Source organism: Chiloscyllium punctatum, chromosome 4, assembly GCF_047496795.1.
Source record: "Chiloscyllium punctatum isolate Juve2018m chromosome 4, sChiPun1.3, whole genome shotgun sequence".
In the NCBI taxonomy this organism is placed as follows: Eukaryota; Metazoa; Chordata; class Chondrichthyes; order Orectolobiformes; family Hemiscylliidae; genus Chiloscyllium; species Chiloscyllium punctatum.
Window position 1 is genome coordinate 105,297,828 of NC_092742.1, and position 24,541 is coordinate 105,322,368.

General features: G+C 44.2%; 1 protein-coding gene across 2 annotated transcripts in view; it reads right to left on the reverse strand.

The window, feature by feature from the left end:
• The window catches only part of psen1 (presenilin 1), a 73,652-nt gene extending 50,771 nt beyond the window's left edge, over positions 1-22,881 (reverse strand). Inside the window, exons 1-2 of one of the 2 annotated variants that reach the window (XM_072569484.1) lie at positions 22,765-22,881; positions 20,179-20,331 (exon numbers count right to left, since the gene is read on the reverse strand). In XM_072569484.1, coding sequence (XP_072425585.1) covers positions 20,179-20,265 — 87 coding nt within the window. In that variant the 5' untranslated portion in view covers positions 20,266-20,331; positions 22,765-22,881. Of the gene's footprint in view, positions 1-1,628; positions 1,726-20,178; positions 20,332-22,764 lie in introns of those variants that run through there. The other variant, XM_072569485.1, reaches the window with a different exon arrangement.
• Between the last annotated feature and the right edge of the window lie 1,660 nt (positions 22,882-24,541).

The following is a 24,541-nucleotide window of genomic DNA, read 5'->3' on the forward strand; positions in this document are numbered from 1 at the left end:
CATCTGTTTATGAGAAACAGTTACAGTAAAAACAATTGAGAAGATTCAACATCCCGGAGTATCCTGTTTTCTCTCTTTCCTCCCGTGTAACACCCACGTATTCACTTTTCGGACAAGTGAGGTTTTATTGCAATATTTATCTCCTCTGCCATTTAAAAGTGTGCAGCTGGATATGGCAATAATAAAAGCTTTTAAAGTTCCAAAGTCTAATCAGGATTGAAATTGAATTTGTCCTTGAGTGAGATTACTGAGCAGTGACATTTCAGTCCCATTAAAGAGCAATGTCATACAAACTTCTAACCTAGTTAACTTATAAGCTATATCTATATGCATATAGCTGCAGGCATCTGAAGTCATGGATGTTGCCCCAATGGTCAGTTCCTGCTGAAATCTGGTTTAGAATGTGTATTAAAGCTGGGAACTGTTGGTCTGTGTTGTTTACTAATACACTTAACCACTAAAACACCAAGAGACTTTTATTTAAGAAATCTGTAAGGATTATATCTCTGATTTGTACAACCTTGATTTGAGACAGTTAGTGGGGTGGCCTTACAGCTCTTCAGAATGATTAAATAAGATTTCACAGAGTGGTTTGGGGAAATCAGAATCAGGAAAAGCATTAGGCCGTTCAGGACTGAAATCAGGGATCAGGGATCCACCCAGAAGGTAGTGCATATGTGGAACTTTCCAAATCTAAAACGCATGGACGCCTGACAACTGAATCATACAAGATTTTGAGATCATGGAATCATAGAATCCCTACAAACCATTTGGCCCAACAAGTCCACACTGACCCGCTGAAAAATAACCCACCCAGATCCATTCCCCTACCCTATTACTTTACACTTCCCGTGAATAATGCACCTAACCCACATATCCTTGAACACTATGCACAATTTAACATGGCCAATTCACCTAACCTGCACATCTCTGGACTGTGGGAGAAAACCGGAGCACCTGGAGGAAACCCACACAGACACGAGGAGAATGTGCAAATTTCACACAGACAGTCACCCGAGGCTGGAATCGAACCCAGGTCCCTGGCGCTGTGAGGCAGCAGTGCCAGCCACTGAGTCATTGTGCTGCCTTTGACCGGCGTAGGGTCAGGGGATGATAAATAAAAAAAGAAGCGTCAATATACAAATCAAATAAAGGGTGCTGCCCCTTTCCAAAGTCTTGAGAGTAGGGATGGACGAATAGAACGAACGGAAAAACAGACAACATCACATATTTCGAAGAATTGCTCAAAAAGTTTAATCGTTTGCAAATATTTTCACCACCAATACAAGTCCATAAATCAACCCAGACTGTGGCAGACCTGTTTAGGTGCTCTCACTTTCAGCTGTATTTCCTACAAAAAATAAAAATCATCCTCACTACTAACAGCCACAGGTACACACCAATAACTGACATTAGGTTGTTCAGCTCCTGCTCAACTCTAAAATTACAATGTCACTTTGGAAATTTCTCCTTCTGAATAAACAGACTTCTCCTGTTTGTTGAGATTCCAGGAGGTACGTGTCTTGTTTGTGTGAAGCAACGAAACTGCCTGAATATCCAGTACATCAAGCATAGGGGCCAATACAACCCATACTGCCATGAGGTCTCAGCCAGGAGCAGATTCCTACCTGCACAGTCTCGATGGACATGGCCTCTTTGAACATCAGCAAGGGAACACACTCATTTTCATCAACACTGTCCATTTCCGAACAGTCCGGCCAGGGTCTATAGCAAGGCAGGACTTGTTAGAGAACAGGACAGCTGTTTGCCACTGAACTTTGCACAGGAGAAAGCAACAATTAGGCAGTAAAACTTGCTTTTATTAAGTCAACATCATGTCCAGATCAAAGGATAAGACTGCAATTGAAATTAAGGACAATGCTGTAATTTGCTCATTATGTAAACCTAACACTTCTTACATCAACATGCACTTATACAGCATATTTATATGTTATATTGGTTAATAAACAACCTCTATATTTTCACATCAGAAAAAATTTGATGTTGAGTCATAGGGATAAAAAGAGGAATAGACCACTCATCCCATCAAGTCTGCTGTCATTCACAATCATGTCTGATCACCTACCTCACCATCATTTGCCTGCGTTATTTCCATACCCCTGCATGCCATCTGTCTGGAACCTGATCAATGATTGAGTTTCCATAGACCTCTGGGGTAGAGAGTTCTACATGAGAATATGTATAGGGTATAAGCAAGCAGGGAAAGAGTTAAGTTTTGTGAAACAAGCGGTTCAGCTGAGCATGACTCAGATCAGATAAGAACTTCCAGTTAACAGTGGGGTGTTGGAGGCAAGGGTAGTGGGCTAACAAGGTGGAAAAGCAGTCATTATGCAGAGCCATTTAACAATATTGGAAGCATTCAGTATGTAAGGTCAGTTTAACCAGGTGAAAAGTATTCATTATGTGAAGCCAGTTAAGGTTAAGAACATTTATTGCGTAACAGCAGTTGGCTTAATCTTGACCGTTGATACTCACTCATTGTAATGGTCACCCAATCAATATGCATGTTGCATTATCTAAATGCTCCTCCTTGTAAAATTTAGAATGTGTAAAGGGTGTAAGCAGGCAGGGGAAGAGTTTTGTGAAACAAGGGATTCAGCTGAGCATGACTTAGATCAGATAAGAACTTACAGTTAACAATGGGGTGCTGGAGACAAGGGTAATGGGTTAACAAGGTTAAGGGGAGGGGAGGGGACGACGTACAGAATCACCAATGCACTAGGACAATGTGAAGCTTTAAAGGACATGAAAAGCTTTAAAGAATGTTAGAAGAGGACAGAGAGAGACAGGGAGAAGACTCAAAGAGTTCTCAGTCTCTATCACTGAGGTCAAGTTGGGGATTTGCAAAAGGTCAGAATTGAAGGGGTGCAAGGAACTTAGAGCATTGAAAGATTGGAGGTAATGAGAGATGGAGAGAAAATGGATACAAGAATGAAAGTATTGAATTGTAGGTCCTGCATGCCCTCATCACTGATGGGTGTGTGGGGCTTGGTGTTTCATCATAGAGGTTTTATTCATTTACAAACATTAAAATTTAAGTTTAATTAAATACTTAATGATAATTTGCCAAACAGGTCAAGACTATCAAATGGTAAACCTGGCCCCAAATCTCCAAAGTAGCAGAGTCAAAGGCCAAGGTATCAATTCAATCCTGCAGCAACAAATAGATCACTGATGAACTGAATCACCCCAAACTCAACCACAATCAGAACTCTACTTGGACCAATTAGTATACATAGCTCAAACTCAAAGCGGTGAAAAGTGAGGTAAACCCTCAGTTAGTGCACAGTTGGCACTCAGACTGGAATTAGAGCATAAAGTGGGTCTCAGCAACTGATCAACTTGACCAAATTGTGTCAGTCCTGATCGTCAAAGAGTGGAAATCATTCAGAATCCAGATAGAAGAAAACTAGTAATTTAGGCAATATAATGAAGAGAATCAAAATTATCCACCTCCCAAAATGTTAACATGCATATATATCACAGCCCAGATTAGCATTTACACTAAGGAATATGAACAATATAGGCAAAGATGGCAATTTCACATCTGAGTGTGGCTAGATCTACTTGGCTTCACTGACCAGGTGTGGAGACCAGAACAAGGCCAGCCACCACTCAGAATAATAATGGATATGATGCTCTTGACTCCCACCGCCTTTAGGAATCACAAACTATGAATCATAAGCTATTTAGGAATCATAGCTAAGAGCTTCTGATTTAAAGGGAATTATATTGCAATACTTGGTAGCATCTCATTAAAGAGAACAGTACAAGTTCCAAGCTGATAAGTAATTTAACCTTGTTTATTATGGGTTTTCACAGATGACCTAGGAGATAGTCTACAACAAATATTGCGTCTAAATTATGACCAGAAACTCAAGAAAGCTGCAACTGAGCTTAAAAATAAAATAAGAGGGCAATCACTTTTCTGGGATTACATTACAGGCCTCCCAACAGTCAGAGGGAGATACAGAAGCAGGTTTGTACACAAATTCAGAGCTGTGTTAGGAGATTTCAAATTTGCTAACATTATCGTTGTTTGAAAGGGTTAGATAGGGTGGAATTTTTAATGTACATTCAGTAGCGCTTTTAGTGCCCGTTCATAGATAGCCCTACTAGAGATGAGGCAGTGCTAAACCTATGTCCTCGGGAATGATGTCAGTCAAGTGGCTGAAATGGCAGTAGGCGAACATTTTAGGGATAGTGGCCCTTTAAAGTCATTATGGAAAGGAATAACGATAGTGGATTTTAGGAAGTCCATTAAGGAAAGAATTTACACAATGAATGGCAGGTCCCGAGGGAGTACTGGGGAACAAAGGGACATTGGTGTCCAAATCCATAGATCCCTAAAGGATCCACACAGGTAGACAGGATGGTGAAGAAAGCATATGGGTGCTTGCTTTCATTAGCTAGGGTGAAGAATACAAGAGCAAGGAAGTCTTGCTGCAGTTCTGATCAGAAGGACACAATTGCACTGGCGAGGGTGCAGAGACGATACAGCAGGATGTTACTCAGGATGAAAAGTCTGAGTTATGCAGAGAGATTGGATAGGCTGTATTTGTTTTCCCTGGAGTAGAGGAGACTGAGGGGGGAATCTAAGTTACATATACAAAATTATGAGGTGCATTGATAAAGTAGATTGTGAGAATCTCTTTCCTACGGCAGACATGTCTAAGCCCACAGGGCGCAAGTTTAAGGTGAGGATGAAGTAATTTAGAGATCTGAGGGAAAGATTTTTCACCCAGAGGGAGGTAGAAATATGGAAGGCAGAAATATGGAAGGCATACTTGAGAGGGTGGTGGTTGCAGGTACTCTCGCAACATTTAAGAAGCATCTGGATGAGTACTTAAAATGCCAGGGCACAGCAAGCTATAGACCATAAATAGGATTGGTGTAGTTTAGGGTTTGTTGGTTAATACAAACCCGGCAACCAAAGGGCCCGTTTCTATGCTGTATGACTTGATCACTAGAATGCAGATTCACAGTTGGACTTTGCATCCTTATGCGAGATAGGATTGGAGGAAAAGTTGAGAGGAGGAATACATAAAATAAAGGGACAAATTGTTCCATATCCTTACTCTCAAACATTATTCAGAGACACTCATTCCTTCACGTGCAAGCAGCAAGACAAATATATTGACAAGTCATACCAAGCTCACTGACATCTGAAGCCATTGTACCTTAATGGGAACAGTTAGGCAGAAAATAGGATCAAGGTCAGATCGACAGATAACCAAGTCAAACAATACAGATTGGAAATATAATAACAGCTAGAAGGGTGGGTGGTAAAGTCACTGTGTTTTGAATAAAACCCTTCGTTCTCAAGCTCCAGTCACGTGGAATGCTATTGAGCCCCAATTAAACTACCTGCTCGAACTGACATGGACATCCTGAAGTCAATCTCAGACACAATACATTTTCACAAACATGTGGAAAATATTTTCAATGCATTTGGTATATCATATTTTTAGTCCACGAAAAAAATTCCAGTTACTTGTATGAAGGAGCACAGTGTAAATAGTTACACTCAGATTCCAGATGCGTAAATACATGGTATGCTGAAGGAAAGCCTCATGAATGTGCTGACACCCAGAATATTAATATCTTAGTTCATTATTGGGCCATTTCCTTTATGGTACAGGGGTATGTGTATGTTGAAGAGACATACTGTCATAGCTTTTCATCTTGCACTTATCAAGGCAAGCACAAAGTTAATCAATGTCAAAGGGAACAATAATTTGTACTGCATGAGAAACAGGACATTGATTTATTTGTTAGTGGACAATGACTGGTCGAAGTGTTGCCATGTAGAAACAAGAGAGAATCTAATCATCACTCAATGATAGAACCCTGACTAAATCTGCCACTAACAACATTCTGGGGTTATTAACCAGAAACCAAACTGTCAAAAAAAAAGAGAAATGTTAGTAGGGGAGGAAAATTAAAGGGGGATTTGGAGAGGAAAAAAAGGAGTATGAAAGGACACTGGCAAGTAAAATAAAGGAAAATCCTAAGTTGTCTTACAAGCATTAAGGTTAAAATGATAACAAGGGAAAGCATAGGGCCCATTAAGGATCACAGTCTAAACTAATCCTTCCCCAATATTAAAAGGAGTGGTCATGGTGTAAAAGTGGAATTCTTAAAATGCATCCAGAACAGCTTTTAAGGCCAATACACAGAAAGTCCTACAAGGGAGGGAATAATCCTGGACATAATTTTAGGTAATGAAGCTGGGCAAATGGTTGGAGCATCAGTGGAAAAGCATTTTGCAAACAGAGATCATAACACTATTAGATTCAGAACTGCAACAGAAAAGGACAGGGCTGAGCTAGAAATCAAAATTCTCAAGTGGTTAGCACTGCTGCCTCACAGTGCCAGAGACTCGGGTTCAATTCCCGCCTCAGGCGACTGTCTGTGTGGAGTTTGCACATTCTCCTCGTGTCTGCATGGGTTTTCTCCGGGTGTTCCGGTTTCCTCCCACAGTCCAAAGATGTGCAGGTTAGGTGAATTGGTCATCCTAAATTGCCCGTAGTGTTAGGTGAAAGGGTAAATGTAGGGGAATGGGTCTGGGTGGGTTGCGCTTCAGCAGCTCGGTGTGGACTTGTTCGGTTGAAGGGCCTGTTTCCATATTGTAAAGTAATCAAACTGAGGAAAGCTGATTTTAATAAAATCAGATGTGATTTGGCCAGAGTGGACTAGTAGCAGATACTTTTGAATAAATCTGTCTCAGAACTAGGGGATGCATTCAAGAACGAAGTGTGGATAAACAGCACCAATATGTTCCAAAAAACATAAAGGGTGGGACCATAAAATTTTCTGAATCCTGGATAGCAAAGGATATACAGTATTGGATTCAGAAAAAAAAGCGAGGCTTGTCACAGATCAGAGGGCTCAAATCAGCAGAAGCCCAACAGGAATTTGGATGTGCAAGAGGAATTTTAAAGGGGGGCTTACGAGAGCGAAAGGATACTGGCAAGTAAAATAAAGGAAAATCCTAAGTTGTTTTATAAGCATAAAAGTTAAAATGATAACAAGGGCATTGGGCCCATTCAGGATCACAGTCTAAATGAATACTTTGGATCGATGCTCATGAGTGAGAAGGAAGAAATAGTAGGGGGAGATGGCAAAAGGTTTCAATCATTCCCTGGCCACAGGACTGGAGGACAGCCAATGTTGTACAGTTATTCAAGGGACAAACTAGCAAAACTACAGGCCAGTCAGTCTAACCACGGTGTTGGTAAACTGTTGGAAGCAATTCTGAGGGAGAACGTTAGAGAGGCAGGGAGTAATCAAGAACAGTCAACATGGTTTTGTCAAGGAGAGGTGATTGAACTTATCAACAGGTGACAAGTTGTGTAGATAAGGATTATGTTTTTGGCATTGTCTACTTGGATTTCAAAAGGTTCTGCATGGGAGACATAGCCCAAGGGATCCAAGGATATTTCGTGAATTGCATCCTCAATTGGCTGAGTGGCAGAAATTGGAGGGTGATGGTAAAGGGGTATTTTTCCAACTGGAAGTCTGCATCCAGTAGGGTCCCACGGGGTCAGCGTTGTGGTTTATAGAAACAATTTAGACTTGAATGTAGGAGACTTGTGATCAGTAAGTTTGTCGACAATAGAAAATTTGAGGGGATGGGTAAATAGAGGGAGACCTTTACAAGTGGATGTAGATGGGCTGTCAGATGGACTGATTAGTAGCAAATGTGCACTTGAGTAGAACAAATAAGGTAAGGGAATACATGATGGACAGTAGGACCTGGGAAGCACAGAGGATCAGACAGACTTTAGTGTGCATCCAGTCCACATCCTTAAGATATCAAGGCAAGTGGATGAAGTGGTTAAGGAAGTATATGGAATACTTGCCTTTATTAGCCGAGGCATAGGGTTTAAGCGCAGGGAGTTTATGCTGAAACTGTATAAAACTTTGGCTAGGCCTCAGTTGGAGTACTGTGTGCAATTCTCGAATCCACATTATAGGAGGGATGAGATAGCACTAGGGAGAGTGTAGAGGAGATTTACCAGGATTTGCCTGGGCTAGAGAGTTTCAGTTATGAAGGAAGATTTAGATTAGATTAGATTACTTACAGTGTGGAAACAGGCCCTTCGGCCCAACAAGTCCACACCGCCCCGCCGAAGCGTAACCCACCCATACCCCTACATCTACATCTACATCTACCCCTTACCTAACACTACGGGCAATTTAGCATGGCCAATTCACCTGACCTGCACGTCTTTGGAGTGTGGGAGGAAACCGGAGCACCCGGAGGAAACCCACGCAGACACGGGGAGAACGTGCAAACTCCACACAGTCAGTCGCCTGAGGCGGGAATTGAACCCGGGTCTCTGGTGCTGTGAGGCAGCAGTGCTAACCACTGTGCCACCGTGCCGCCCACAGATTGGACAGACTAGGATTGTTTTCCTTGGAGCAGATGAGATTGAGGGGGGACATGCTTGAAAAATATCAAAGTATGCTGGACATAGATAGAGACAGGGAGAACATTTCCCCTTGATGAGGGATCAATGACCAGAGGCACAGATTTAAAGTAAAGGTAAGCAGGTTTACTAGATGTGAGGAAAAACTTGTTCACCCTGAGGATGGTGGGAATCTGGAAGAGTGGTGGAGGTAGAAACCCTCAGAACATTTGAGAAGTATTTAGATAAATCTATGACTCTATGACACACTTGTGATGCCAAGGCATATAAGACCAATTGCAGGAAAAGGGATCAGAATATCTAAGTGGTTGTTTTTGACTCGGTCTTTTTTCATGCTGCATATCTCTATGCAGCATGAAAAATTGCTGGCAAAACTCAGCAGGTCTGACAGCTATCTGGGGGAAGAAAGCAGAGTTGTTTCGAGTCCAGTGAAACATTAACTGTCTTCCTGGCCTGTTGCGTTTTGCCAGCAATTTATTTTGGTTCCAGATCTCCAGCATCCATAGTTCTTGGTTTTAGTTATGTACCTATCCACCATTTACAAGATCCAAGAGAGATATGCAATGAAATGCTCCCAACTCATGAAGCTTGCCATCATCCAGGACAACGGATCCCATCTAAATTATCACTCTATCCATTCCCTTCAACATCCACTAATGTGCTGTAGCAACAGTGTGTACCAATTGCAAAGATGCACAGCAGCAAATCATCTACCCTCTTTCAGCAGTAGCTTCCAAACACTATCCTCCACCACCCAAAAGGACAAGGACAGCATATACATTGGAACACCACTACCTTCGAGCCTCTTGCCATTCTGACTTGGAAATATATCACTACTCCTGTCGCTGGGTCAAAAACCTGGAACTCTCTAACAGCACTGCATGTTTAGCTACACCAAATCACAGCAGCAGTTGAAGAAGGAAGCTCACTACTGCCTTCTCCAGCACAATTAAGGATGGGCGATAAATGCTGCCCACATCCCATAAATACATTTTTAAAAATTAATTCCACAAGTTTCTGTTCAAGTTAAACTAGCATGGTGGCAGCAGGGTACGAAGTATTCAGGCTGCTAGGTTGTCTGCTTAACACCAGGCCTGGTGTATCTTTCTTTCTTTTTCTCTCTATTATTACAGTGTTAAGGAAGTACTGTTGTTCTGAACTTCCTTTTTTTGTTATTTTTCTAATGTATTACTATGATTTCATACTTTTGAAGGTCTGTAATGCTGAACTTTTTTATTTCTTTATTTTTGTAATTTGTGTTTCCTAAGAATTTGTACTTAAGAATATGTAGCTATATGTACCCTTGTACCTAGGATGGCGCCGTAAGTGGTGACTTGTAAAGTTTTCACTGTACTTGTGAGCACGTGACAATAAAGCTAAGTCAATTCAAAAGTCAACTTTTGGGGTGGAAGTATTATCACGGGCACGCCTACCTGCAGTAGACAGGTAGATGTCTATAGCCCCACCTATAGGTAGATGTAGCTTCTAGCAAGCAAAAGGTAGGCCTGAGTGACAAACCACTTGCCAACAAATCAGTACCCTTTTGCTTTCATGAATATGAACTGTTGCTCCCTTTGGCTTTTTGTATTCTTGTGATCCTGCCTTGATGGTTGTAAGTTGAAATGCTTTGACAATGTGTCCTTCCTCAGCAAGACATGATGGAAATGTTTACATTTGAGGTGACAAGCCTATACTTGAAGGAGTCTAGCAGGCAGCTTTCCAAAATTCAATGTGTTACATGTGCAAAAAAAACCAGAAAAAATTCAGCCAGGTTTGCCTTTGCTGGCCCTCTGTAGTAGCATCTAGAGTCACTTCCCCACTTTGTCTGATAGCCCTGCAAAGTCTTCTTTTTAAGACAATCATCTAACTTCTAAAGCCTTGATTGAAAGTACCTCCACCACACTCTGGCAGTGCATTCTAGGTCAAAATCACCTGCTGTGTAAAGCAATTTTTCCTCAAGTCTCCATTGCGTCTTTGTAAATTAGTTTAAATTTGTGCCTTCGGATTCCTGGCCCTTTCACCAATGTGAACAAGTCTCCCCTACCTCTGTATAGGCTCTTTGCAATTTTGAATGCCTTCATCAAATCTCCACTCAACCTTCTCTTCTCCAAGGAAAACATTTATAACATTTGCAACCTAACATCATTACTAAAGTTCTGCATTCTCAGAACTATTCTTGTGGTTGTTTTCTCCACCCAATCTAATGCCTTCACATCCTTCCTAAAGTGTGGAACGAGAAATGAATACGAGACTCACAGAGGCTAAATCAGTGTAATATATAGGGGAGGCAATTGCCCAGTTGTATTATCGCTGGTCTATTAATCTAGAGACCCAGATAATGTTCTGGGGATCAGGTTCAATTGCCACAGTAGATAAAAATAAAAGTGTAAAATTAAGAATCCAATGATGACCATCTATGACCATAAAATCCACTGCCGATTGTCAGAAAAACCCATCTGGTTCCCTCATGTCCTTTTGAAAAGGAAACTGCTGTCCTCACCTGGTTTGGCTGACATGTGGTTGATGCTTAACTTCCCTCTTGACAATTAGGAAAGAGTAATAAATGCTGAACAAGCCAGTGATGCCCTCGTCCCGCAGATAATAAAATAAACAAGATATTATACAACCTCCTTGCTCTTGTACTTTATGTCCCTATTAATAGAGCCTAGGATGCTGTATGCTTCAACCACTCCAACAACTTGCCCTTCCACCTTTCATTATTTGAAAATAAACTCAGGTCCCTCTCCTCCTGCACACACTTTGGAATGGTGTCCTTCAATTTGTATTGTCTTTCCATCTTGTTTGTGCCAAAATGATTAATTTCACATTTCTTTGCATTAAATTTCATCCACCACTTGTCCATCCATTCCATTAACCTATGTCCTCTCCAACACTATACTAATCTCAACTCTCAATACTTTCAAGTTGTCCATCATTCACAAACAGTGAAATTGTGCAAAGGTTGAGATCACAAACTAACCTGGCAGGGATGCGGGAATCCAGCGAGGGGAATGCCAAGAATATTGTGTGAGAGACAGCATTGGGATAGAGAATAGCAAGGGGTTACAATATAGGAGGGTACAATCATGTCTAAATCAGGGTTACTGTACATTTGAATGAATGCACTGTGGTAGATAACAATTACAGTTGCAGGTTAATGTTAGGCTCTAACAGAGACCTAGCTCAAACAGAGGCAAGAATGGGTACAAAACGTTCCTGGACAGCATTCCTCTGAGCTGTATGGCTGGAAAGTCTGGTGCATGATAATTACACCTGCTTGTCCATTCAATAAAATCATGGTTGATCAGATTGTATTGTGAGTTCTACATTCGCGTCAACACCCTCTAACCCTTGAATTTCTGCCTAACAAGAATCTACTCACCTTAGTCTTAAAAATATTCAATGATATTCCCCGGGCTTTTTAAGCAGAGAGTTAAAATATCATACTACACTTCGAAAAAAAAGCTTCTCATATCTGTCCTGAAAAGGTAATCCCTAATTTTAATACAATGCTCGCTAGTTCTGAACTCACCCACAAGTGAACATCTTCAACATGTCCAGCTTATTTGACTGTTCAAGATCTTAATACACTTCATTCAAATCATTCTCACTTTTACAACTCCAGTGAAAACAAATCCAGTCTGTCCAACCTTGCCTCAAAAAACAACCCATTCATTCCAGGTGCCAATCTAGCAAACCTCTTCTGAACCACCTCCAATATATTTACATCCTTTCTTAACTAAGGAGATCAACACTGGACATGGTATTCTTGATGCTATTTTCTGGGTCTGCAGATTGTGAAGGAGTGAAGATGGCCTTTCATAGAGTGACTTCCACTTCCTGTCAGATGTAGGAGCTTAAGGAGAGTTTTCATGTTACTAATTATGTCTGCAGGAAGTGCCTTTGGTTGTGAATGCTATCAAATCGCATGGATCGATGGAGGGCCAGTAAGAGATAATGAGGAATTTACAAGAGCTAAGGGATGTGATGGATAGTAGTTATAGGAAGGGAGAAAAGTCGCAGATACAGTCAGGTAAATGGGTTAACTCCAGGAAAGGTGAGAGGTAATACAGGAGTCTTCTGTGGACATCCCCATTTTAACCAAGTATGCAGTTTTGGAAAATGTACAGGGGTGATGGACTGTCAGGGGAATGTAGCATGAACAGCCAAGTTTCTGGTATTGAGACTGGCTCTAATGTAATAAGGGGTATGTCGGGTTCCAAGCCATCGATTGTGATGGGGGACTCTCTAGTCAGAGGCACACAGATGTTTCACAGCAATGAAAAACCAGCATGGTATGTTGCTTCCCTGGTACCAGGATCAAGGCTATCTCAGAGGGTGCAGAACGTTCTCAAGGGGGAGAGGGACCAGCAGGAGGTCACTGTATACATTGGAACTAACAACATAGGAAGAGAAAAGGATGAGATTCTGAAGGGAGAATATAGAAATTAGGCAGGAATTGAAAAAGGAGGTCCTCGAGGATAGTAATATCTGGATTACTCCTGGTGCTATGAGCTAATGAAGGTAGGAATAGGAGGATACAACAGACGAATGCATAGCTGAGAAGCTGGTGCAGGGGAGAAGGATTCACGTTTTTGGATCACTGGAATCTCTTCTGTGGTTGCACCTGAATTGGAAGGGAGGGAGGGAGGGAGTTTTGCTAGAGATGTTCGGGAGAATTTAAACTAGTAAGGTAGTGGTTGGGACCCAGGGAAATAGTGAGGAAAGAGATCAATCTGAAACTGGTACAGATCAGTAAAGGAGCGAGTCAAACAGTCAAGGCAGGCAGGAACAAGGCAGAGAACAACATAGGACTGATTAATTAAACTGCACTTACTTCAATGGAAAAGGCCTTACAAGGAAGGCAGATGAACTCAGGGTATGGTCAGGAACATGGGACTGGGATATCATAGCAATTATAGAAATGTAGCTCAGGGATGGACAGATCTAACAGTTTAATGTTCCAGGATACAAGTATTATAGGAAGGATAAAAAGGGGGTCAAGAGAGAAAGGGGAGTGGCGTTTTTGATAAGGGATAACATTACAGGTGTACTGAGGGAGGATATTGCTGGAAATACATCCAGGGAAGTTATTTGGGTGGAACTGAGAAATAAGAAAGGGACGATCACCTTATTGGGATTGTATTATAGTCCGCCTAACAGTCAGCAGGTAACTGATTTGTAAGTTTGTAAGGAGATTTGGAAGGAGACAAATTTGTAAGGAGATTTCAGTTATCTGTAAGAATAATAGGGTGGTTATGGTAGGGGATTTTAACTTTCCAAACATAGACTGGGACTGCCATAGTGTTAAGGGCTTAGATGGAGACGAATTTGTTAAGTGTGTATAAGAAAATTTTCCAAATCAGTACATGGATGTACCTTCAAGAAAAGGTGCAAAACTTGACCTACTCTTGAGAAATAAGGCAGGGCAGGTGACTAAGGTGTCAGTGGGGGAGCACTTTGGGGCCAGCAATCATAATTCTATTAGTTTTAAAATAGTGATGGAAAAGGATAAACTGGATCTGAAAGTTGAAGTTCTAAATTGGAGGAAGGCTAATTTTGACAGTATTAGGCAAGAACTTTCAAAAGTTGATTGGGGTCAGATTTTTGCAGGTAAAGGGATGGCTGGATAATGGAAGCCTTCAGAAATGAGATAACGAGAATCCAGAGACAGTATATTCCTGTTAGGGTGAAAGGAAAGGCTGGTAGGTATAGGGAACGCTGGATTGACTAAAGAAATTGAGGGTTTGGTTAAGAAAGAGGAAACGTGTTTGGTATAGATAGGATAGATTGAGTGAATCCTTAGAAGAGTATAAAGGCAGTACGAGTATACTTAAGAGGGAAATCAGGAAGGCAAAAAGGGGACATGATATAGCTTTGGCAAATAGAGTTAAGGAGAATCCAAAAGGTTTTTATAAATACATTAAGGACAAAAGGGTAACTAGGGAGAGGATAAGGCCCCTCAAAGACCAGCAAGGCAGCCTATGTGTAGAGTAGCAGGAGTTGGGGGAGATACTAAACGAGTATTTTGCATCAGTATTTACTGTGGAGAAGGACGTGGAAGATATAGAATGTGGGTAAATGGATGGTAACATCTTGAAAAATGTCTAAATTACAGAGGAGGAAGTGCTGGATGCCTCGAAAAGCATAAAAGGTATACCCTAGAACTCTGCGGGAAGCTTGGGAAGTGATTGTTGGCCCCCTTGCATGTATCATACTTGTATCATCAGAATTCACAAGTGAGGTACTAGGGGACTGGAGGTTGGCTAACAGTGGTGCCACTGTTTAAGAAAGGTGGTAAGAACAAGCCAGGGAACTAAAGCCTGATGTCAGTGGTGGGCTGATTGTGAGAGGGAATCCTGAGGGACAGGATGTACATGCATTTAGAAAGGCAAAGACTGATTAGGGATAGTCAACATGGCTTTCTGCATGGGAAATCATGTCTCACAAACTTGATTGAGTTTTTGAAGAAGTAACAAAGAGGATTGATGAGGGTAGAGTGGTAGATGTGATCTATATGGACTTCAGTGAGGCGTTCAACAAGGTTCCCCATGGGAGACTGATTAGCAAGGTTACATCTCATGGAATACAGGGAGAACTAGCCATTTGGATACAGAATTGGCTCAAAGACAGGTGGTGATAGTGGAGGGTTGGTTTTCAGACTGCAGGCCTGTGACCAGTGGAGTGCCACAACGATTGGTGCTGGGTCCACTGCTTTTTATCATTTATATAAATGATTTGGATGTGCACATAGAAGGTATAGTTAGTAAGTTTGCAGATGACATCAAAATTGAAGGTGCAGTGGACAGCAAAGAAGGTTACCTAAGAGTACAACAGGATCTTGATCAGATGGGTCAATGGGCTAAGGGGTGGCAGATGGAGTTTAATTTAGGTGCTGCATTTTGGAAAAGCAAATCAGAGCAGGACTTACACACTTAATGGCAAGGTCCTGGGGAGTTTGCTGAACAAAGAGACCTTGGAGAGCAGGTTCATAGCTCCCTGAAAGTGGAGTCACAGGTAGATAGGATAGTGAAGGTGATGTTTGGTATGCTTTCCTTTATTGGTCAGAGTATTGAGTACAAGAGTTGGGAGGTCATGTTGTGGCTGTACAGGACATTGGTTAGGCCACTTTTGCAATACTGCGTGCAATTTTGGTCTCCTTCCTATTGGACGGATGCTGTGAAACTTGAAAAGATTCAGAAAACATTTACAAGGTTGTGCCAGGGTTAGAGGATTTGAGCTACAGGGAGAGGTTGAATAGGCTGGGGCTGTTTTCCCTGGAGCATTGGAGGCTGGGGAGTTAATCTTATACGGGTGTGTAAAATCATGAGGGGATAGATAGCATGAATGGACAAGGTCTTTTCTCTGAGGTGGGGGGAGTCCAGAACTAGAGGGTTTAGGGTGAGAGGGTAAAGATATAAAAGAAACCTAAGGGGCAACTTTTTCACGCAGAGGGTGGGTCATGTATGGAATGAGCTGCCAGAGGAAGTGGTGGAGGCTGGTACAATTACAGCATTTCAAAGGTATCTGGATGGGTATATGAATAGGAAAGGTTTACAGGGATATGGGCCAAGTGCTGGCAAATGTGACTAGGTTAGGATATTTGGTCGGCATGGACGAGTTGGACTGAAGGACTTGTTTCCGTACTGATGTTATGTGGTCGCATCAATGTCCTGTATGACTGAAGGATAAGATCTTTACCTTTATTTCACTTGTTTTTTGATGGTTAATGCAGCAGAACATCCAAATCCCTCTACAAATTAGGATTCTACAGTCATTCTCCTCCTCAGTAATTCCCTGTTATTTTTTAATCTCTCTACCATTGTGAGCAAACTTCATATTTTCCCTAGTTATACTCCATATGCCAGATTTTTGTCCATTACCACTACCTAGCTGGTTTGATTTATCATTGTCACGTACTGAGCCACAGTGAAAAGTACACTGTTTTGCGTGCTAACCAGACAAATCGTATTTTACATAAGGGTAATAATATTGAATCCAGAATATAGCAGTACAGCTACAGAGAAGATGCAGAGAAAGATCAATGCTAATATATAAGGGTCTGGTCATAAATCTGATTACAGTTGGAAAGAAACTGTTCTTGAATCGTTTGGTCTTTATTTTCAAACATTTATATATCTCCTGCCTGATTGAAGAGAGTGAGAGGAAGTATAACTGGGATGGGAGGGGTCTTTGATTATGTTGGCTACTTTCCCCAAGATAGCAGGAAGCGTGGAGATGATGTCAATGAAAGGAAGGCTAGATTTCATGATGGACTGGGCTGCGTTCCCAACTCTAATTTCTTGCAGTCTTGGCAGAGCAACCATACCAAGCTGTGATGTATCTGGATTGTAAGCTTTCTATGGTGCATCTACAAAAATTGGTAAGCATCATTGCGGACATGCTGAATTTGCTTAGCCTTTTGAGGCAGAAGAAGCATTGGTGTATTTTCTTGACTGTAATGACAATGTAGATGGACCAGGTCTGATTGTTGTTGGTATTTACTCCTAGGAACTTGAAACTCTCAACCATATTTACCTCAGCACCACCGATGCAGACCAGTACCCTGCAAAGCTGTGTACTCATCCTGTTACTATACTCCTTATACACCCATGACTGTGTGTATGACCCATGATTCTGCTCTCACTCCAATTACAAGTTTGCTGATAATACCACCGTGGATCTCAAACAACAGAGACAGAATACAGGAAAAATGTAGACAGCTTGATGACATTTAATCCTGGGAAGTTGAAGTGCGTGACCATCTGCACCTCACCACTGGTGCAGACAGGGGCGTGTCCTCCACTCTGCTTCCTGAAGTCAACGGCCAAATCCTTCGTTTTGCTGATATTGAGGAAGAGATTGTTACACCATGCTGCTAAGCACTCAGTCTTGTCATTGTTTGAGATCCGACCCAGTACAGTGGTATCATCAGCAAACTTACAAATGGAAAATGATGACACAATGGCTTTAATAGGTGTATTTTGTGGTGGTTTTGTTTGAAATAGAGATTTTAAGTCACAGGTTCTGAGCTATTTATTGAAAGCCCATAAAGTAACAGTTTGTGGGGCCTTTTTTTAAAAAAAACATTAGAACAATAGAAACAGCCTGAATGGGAAGGGCAAGCTCCCACAAAACTAGAAATTTGAGTTTTAGCTTTTCAGTAGCTGGGGTTGTGAAACTGGATGTGGAAACTATTTTTCCTTCCATAGTTACAATCAAATGCTGGTGGCTCTCTTCCTGCTGCTGGAATTCCTTGTGAGACAATCGGTTTTATTGAATTTGCTTATGGATGTTACTATACTGGAACAGTTACTGTTTAGTAGTTAAATAATCTATTTAAAGTTATTCCAATTTCTTCTTTCTTGTTGTATTTTAACTCTAGTGTATGCATAAACAGTTGAGTAGTTTGACCAATCGAATTGCATCTGGAACACAAGACGTGGAAAATAAAGAAGATTCAGGGTCTAGACTACTTTCTGAATACATTTTGAGGGGGTTTCATCTGATTCATAACAAATTAGGGGCCCTTGTCAGGCTGTGGGAGGAAACCAGAACACCCAAAGGAAACCAGAACACCCAAAGGAAACCCATGCAGAGATGGGCAAAAAGTGCAACCTCCACACAACCACCCGGAGGTGGAATTGAACCTGGGTCTCTGGCGCTGAGGGGCAATAGTGCTAACCACTGAGCCATCGTGCTGCAGTGACTTTATCCCATTCCCCCCAATACATTAGGCCTTGTCATCACATGGGCTGCCACCATAAACATTCCATTGTCAGCCACTAATGGTTACCATGAGCAGTTATTCATTCTTCCAGGCTAACCTTTGTCCATCCAACTGTTTGCTCCCTCTCTTTGGGCTCCATTTTACAAATCCCAGATGATACCAGACCTGCTGACCTTTCCAGCAATTTCTGTATTTGTGACTCACATTATGCAAACAGTTGTTTCTTTGAGCATGGGACTGTGCACTATCTGGAGAGCAACATACAACAACCTTGAATTGCAGAAGTTCCACAAACAACAATCAAAATGTCACTGAGACAATCTATTGGGACAGGATTCCTGGCTTCACTTGCAATCTTAAAAATACCAACCCACCCCACTGACAAATTAATTCCAACCAATTAACCGGTAATAACATGCTATTTCAATACACACTTGGGCCTCATTGACGTAAAAAAAACAAGCATTGAATGATAACCAGTTCCATTTTCAAACTGAAACTAACCTCACTTACAAATCTCCAGCTTCCATTTCTATTCCCTCCCCACAGGCAGTGCATTCCACATACCATACAAGAATGATTTTGTTACTATTCAGTATCCTGTGCCCCACCATTGCTTCCTGTGCCAATAATCCCAAAATCTGTATCCTTTTTAAATGAACCTGCAGCGAGCAATGCTGAGATCTGGGCTGAGACCCCAGCTATTCACAATATATATTAATGATTTGGATGAATGAACAGAATACAACATTTCAAAGTTTGCAGATGACACCAAGTTGGATGGGAGGGTGAACTGTGATGATGATGCAAAGATCCTTCAGCATGATCTGGACAGGCTTGCTGAGTGAGCAAATCAATGGTAATGCAATATAAATTAGATAAATGAGAGGTTACTCATTTTGGAAGCATAAACAAGGCATCAGATTACTATCTGAATGGCTGTAAATTGGGGGAGGGGAGTCTGTAGTGGGACCCAGGTACACCAGCCGCTGAAGGTGCACCATACAGGTATAGCAGGCAGAAAAGAAGTCAAATGGTATGTTGACCTTCATTGCAGGAAGTAGAGTACAGGAGTAGGGATGTGTTGTTACAGTTATACAGGTGAGGCCACACTTAGAATACTGCATGCAGTTTTGGTCTCCTTTTCTGAGGAAGGATGCTCTTGAGGGAGTGCAGTGAAGGTTTACCTGGTTGATTCCGGGGTGGCAGTGCTGATGTATGACGAGAGATTGACTAGGATAGGATTGTTTTTGCTGGACTTTAGATGAATGACGGGGGAACTCACAGAGAGTTACAAAATTCTAACAGCACTCGATAGGATAGATGCAGGGGGGGCATTCCTGATGGTGAGTGTGTCCAGAACCAATGGTCACAGCCTGAGGATTCGAGGTAGACCATTTAGATTCCCGCCTCAGGCGACTCTCTGTGTGGAGTTTGCACATTCTCCCCGTGTCTGCGTGGGTTTCCTCCGGGTGCTCCGGTTTCCTCCCACAGTCCAAAGATGTGCAGGTCAGGTGAATTGGCCATGCTAAATTGCCCGTAGTGTTAGGTAAGGGGTAGATGTAGGGGTATGGGTGGGTTGCGCTTCGGCGGGGCGGTGTGGACTTGTTGGGCCGAAGGGCCTGTTTCCACACTGCAAGTAATCTAATCTAATTTAGGACAGAGATGAGGAGATATTTCTTCAACCAAAAACTGACGACCCTGTGGAATTCATTACCACAGACGTAGTTGATGCCAAAACATTGACTGTATTCAAAGAGACAGCTAGATATAGCACTTGGAGCGAATGGGATTAAAGGTTATGGGGAGAAAGCAGGATTAGGCTAATCAGTTGGACAATCAGCCATGATCGTGATGATTAGCAGAGCAAGCTTGATTGGCCTCCTCCTATCGTCTACGTTTCCATGAGCAGTTTCTACTGCCAATCAAAGCCCTTTGTAATTTGAAGTTGAAGAAACAATCAGACAAAAAATGAGAAGTGGGTGGTCTCACCGTGTTTACTTGATGGTTTTCGGATGCACTCTCCGTCGGCTGCCCTCCCTGGAACACAGGCACAACCTGGGCAGGTAGTTCCGACATCAGGAAGATCCCAAACAGCAAATTCAATGTTCTTTCTCAGGTATGCAGACACCAACGTTCTCCTCACTACAAGGAACCAAATATAACAGAAAAAGTGTCAAAAAAATTAATCTGCCACTTTCATTCAATTATCCTCAATCCTCCAGCTAGCCACTACCACCCCCTCCATTGCCAAGCTCTCCTGCTTGTCTAAATATTTACAAACTGGTTGTGTGGGCACAGTCAGAATTAAATACCTCCAATACTACAGACTGTCAACCAGCAACCAACCAACATCAAAACTGGAAATTTTGTACTACTTTCAAACTAGTGAAGGGCAGCTGACCTCAATTCTTCATGCCAATGATTAAAGTGAGTGAGAGAGAGATCATAGGTGCTAAAGTAAGAGAAATCCATTCCTGAGAAATATCAGTCAGAATTTTCTGATTTGAATCAATTCAGTTTTTCTGTTATATTCAGCATTTTATTTTATTTTGAAAATTATTTCAGATAACAATTTACAACCACAGGACAGTATTTCAAATGCTATATTGTTTTAAGTGGGCAAGAAGGGTTCAGAGGAACCAGATCCTGCCTCCAATGTTGATTCATAGAGGAACTTATGATGAATTTACAGTCTCAGCTTTCAGAAGTGCAACCACAACTCGAGGGTGAGAACTAGCAGTGCTCCCAAATACAAACTATGTACCACATCCTTGATCACAGCTATGAGCCATGCAATGACCTACTGGTTTTCAATGTGAGTGAAAGGTGATGCCTGAAGCAACCAATTAAAAAAACATGATCAAAATCAGAAGAGGTCACTCTCTCACTGACCCGGGGGGGTCACTCACTGACCTCGGGGGACGGGGGGGGGGGGGGGGGGGGTCACTCACTGACCTAGTGGGACGGGGGGGGGGGGTCACTCTCTCACTGACTGGGGGGGGGGGGCACTCACTCACTGACCTAGGGGGACGGGGGGCACTCACTCACTGACCTAGGGGGACGGGGGGGGGGGGCACTCACTCACTGACCTAGGGGGACGGGGGGGGGGGGCACTCACTCACTGACCTAGGGGGACGGGGGGGGGTCACTCTCTCACTGACTGGGGGGGGGGGGGGGGGCACTCACTCACTGACCTAGGGGGACGGGGGGTGGGGGGTCACTCTCTCACTGACCTTGGGGGACGGGGGGTGGGGGGTCACTCTCTCACTGACCTTGGGGGACGGGGGGGGGGACGGGGGGTCACTCTCTCACTGACTGGGGGGGGGGGGGGGTCACTCACTCACTGACCTAGGGGGACGGGGGTGGGGGGGTCACTCACTTACTGACCTAGGGGGACGGGGGGGGGGGGGCACTCACTCACTGACCTAGGGGGACGGGGACGGGGACGGGGGGGGGGGGGGGGGTCACTCTCTCACTGACTGGGGGGGGGGGGGGGTCACTCACTCACTGACCTAGGGGGACGGGGGGGGGGGGGGGGTCACTCTCTCACTGACTGGGGGGGGGGTCACTCACTCACTGACCTAGGGGGACGGGGGGGGGGGTCACTCACTTACTGACCTAGGGGGACGGGGGGGGGTCACTCACTTACTGACCTAGGGGGACTGGGGGGGGGGGTCACTCTCTCACTGACCTAGGGGGACGGGGGGGGGGGGGTCACTCTCTCACTGACCTAGGGGGACGGGGTCACTCTCTCACTGACCTAGGGGGACGGGGGGGGGTCACTCTCTCACTGACCTAGGGGGACGGGGGGGGGGTCACTCTCTCACTGACCTAGGGGGACGGGGGGGGGGGGTCACTCTCTCACTGACCTAGGGGGACGGGGGGGGGGTCACTCTCTCACTGACCTAGGGGGACGGGGGGGGGGGGGTCACTCTCTCACTGACCTAGGGGGACGGGGGGGGGGGGGGGGTCACTCTCTCACTGACCTAGGGGGACGGGGGGGGGGGGGTCACTCTCTCACTGACCTAGGGGGACGGGGGGGGGGGGGGGGGGTCACTCTCTCACTGACCTAGGGGGACGGGGGGACGGGGGTCACTCACTCACTGACCTAGGGGGACGGGGGGGGTCACTCACTCAATGACCTAGGGGGACAGGGGGGGGTCACTCACTCACTGACCTAGGGGGACGGGGGGTCACTCACTAGGGGGACGGGGGGGGGGGGGGGTCACTCTCTCACTGACCTGGGGGGGGGGTCACTCTCTCACTGACTGGGGGGGGGGGGGGGTCACTCTCTCACTGACGGGGGGGGGGGTCACTCACTAGGGGGACGGGGGGGGGGTCACTCTCTCACTGACCTGGGGGGGGGGGGGTCACTCTCTCACTGACTGGGGGGGGGGGGGGGGTCACTCACTCACTGACCTAGGGGGACGGGGGGGGGGTCACTCACTCACTGACCTAGGGGGACGGGGGGGGGGGGGGGTCACTCACTCACTGACCTAGGGGGACGGGGTCACTCACTCAATGACCTGGGGGGGGTGGGGGGGGGGGGATTCATTCTGTCTCTCTCTTACTGACCGCGCCGTTGGGGTCACTCTTTGCCGTTGCTCATCGTAAGGCCGCTCCACTACATCCGGGGTCCGCGAGCTTCTCTACCCCGCCCGCTAGCCGTGACGCAGCGGCGGGGGCGTCACGTGACCTGAGATGGGGTGGAGTTAGAGTCCTGATCGCCCGAAGCTCCTCCCCTTACCTCAGAACTCGCAGCGTCGACTCCATGACGTGACCTTTGATGAGGGTAGGGTTAGAGGTCAGAACGCCCGAAGCCCCTCCCCTTTCCCCCCTCATAGTGACACAGCGGTGCCAACCACAGGGTCAATGGTTGTTCTGTCCAGTGGATACAGTCACAGAGCCGTACAGCATGGAAACAGAGCTTTCGGCCCAACACGTTCATACCGATCAGGGTATCCCCATCTGACCTAGTCCCGTTGGCCAGCATTTGGCCCATATCCCTCTGAACCCATCCAGATGCCTTTTAAATGTTGTAATTGTACCAGCCTCCACTACCTCCTCTGGCAGCTCATTCCATACACGTACCACCCTCTGGGTGAAAACAATTATCCTTCAGGCCGTTCTTGTCCCTCTCACCTCAAACCTGTACCCTCTAGTTACAGACTCCCCCACCCCAGGAAAAAGGTCTTGGCTATTCACTCCTGTCCATGACTCTAAGTCATGAGAGTCATAGAGATTGTACAGCACGGAAACAGACCCTTCGGTCCAACCTGTTCACGTCAACCAGATACCCCAACCCAATCTAGTCCCACCTGCCAGCACCCGGCCCATATCCCTCCAAACTCTTCCTATTCATGTACCCATCCAGATGCCTTTTAAATGTTGCAATTGTACCAGCCTACACCACATCCTCTGGCAGCTCATTCCATACACGTACCACCCTCTGCATGAAAACGTTGCCTCTTAGGTCTCTCACCCTAAACCTATGTTCTGGACTCCCTCACCTCTGTAAGATCATCCCCCACATCCTCTGACAGTCCAGGGAGTGAAGCCTATTTAGCATTTCCCTATACCACGAACCCTCCAGTCCTGCATCATCCTGGTAAATCTTTTCTGCACCCTTTCTAGTTTATCAACAAGAATCATGCACAGTATTCTAAACGTGGCCTCACCAATGTCTTGTACAAATTCAACATGACGTCCCAACTTACCTAAATGGAACACCTCGCATTTACTTAAGTGAAGCTCCATCTGCCACTGCTCAGCCCATCTGATCAAGATCTTGATGCATTCTTAGTTAACCCTCTTCACTATCCACTATGCTTTGATGTCATCCGTAAACATACTAACCATATCTCTGATATTCTCATCTAAATAGTTGATTTCAGAAGAGAATATTCTTTATTGTCACTTGTACACCAGTGCAGGAGTACAGTGAAAACCTTTTACAATAGCGCTATCTTAGGTACGAGTACTTAGGTACAAATCTTGGGTACAAGAGAGGATTAAAAGGAAAAGTAGTTGATAACTTAGTATATTAAAAAAAAGTTAGAGATAAGATAGTTGTAAGAGAGTTAAAGGATTTACATTACAGTCTGGTAAAGAATTCCAAATAGCAGCAGCTGAGCAAGTTGTCTGGCTGCCCTGCACCAGGCACAAGTGTTTCGCTCTACTCCGGTCTATTCATCGGCGCTCAGCTGCCACAAGGTAAGTCACACTGCACCAGGACTCATTTCACCTTGCACTGCACCAGGACTCAGGTTTCTCCTCGTGCCGCTCCGATACTCAACTCCCCTCACACTGCTCTGGTACTCAGGTTTCCATTCGTGCCACTGCGATACTTGGG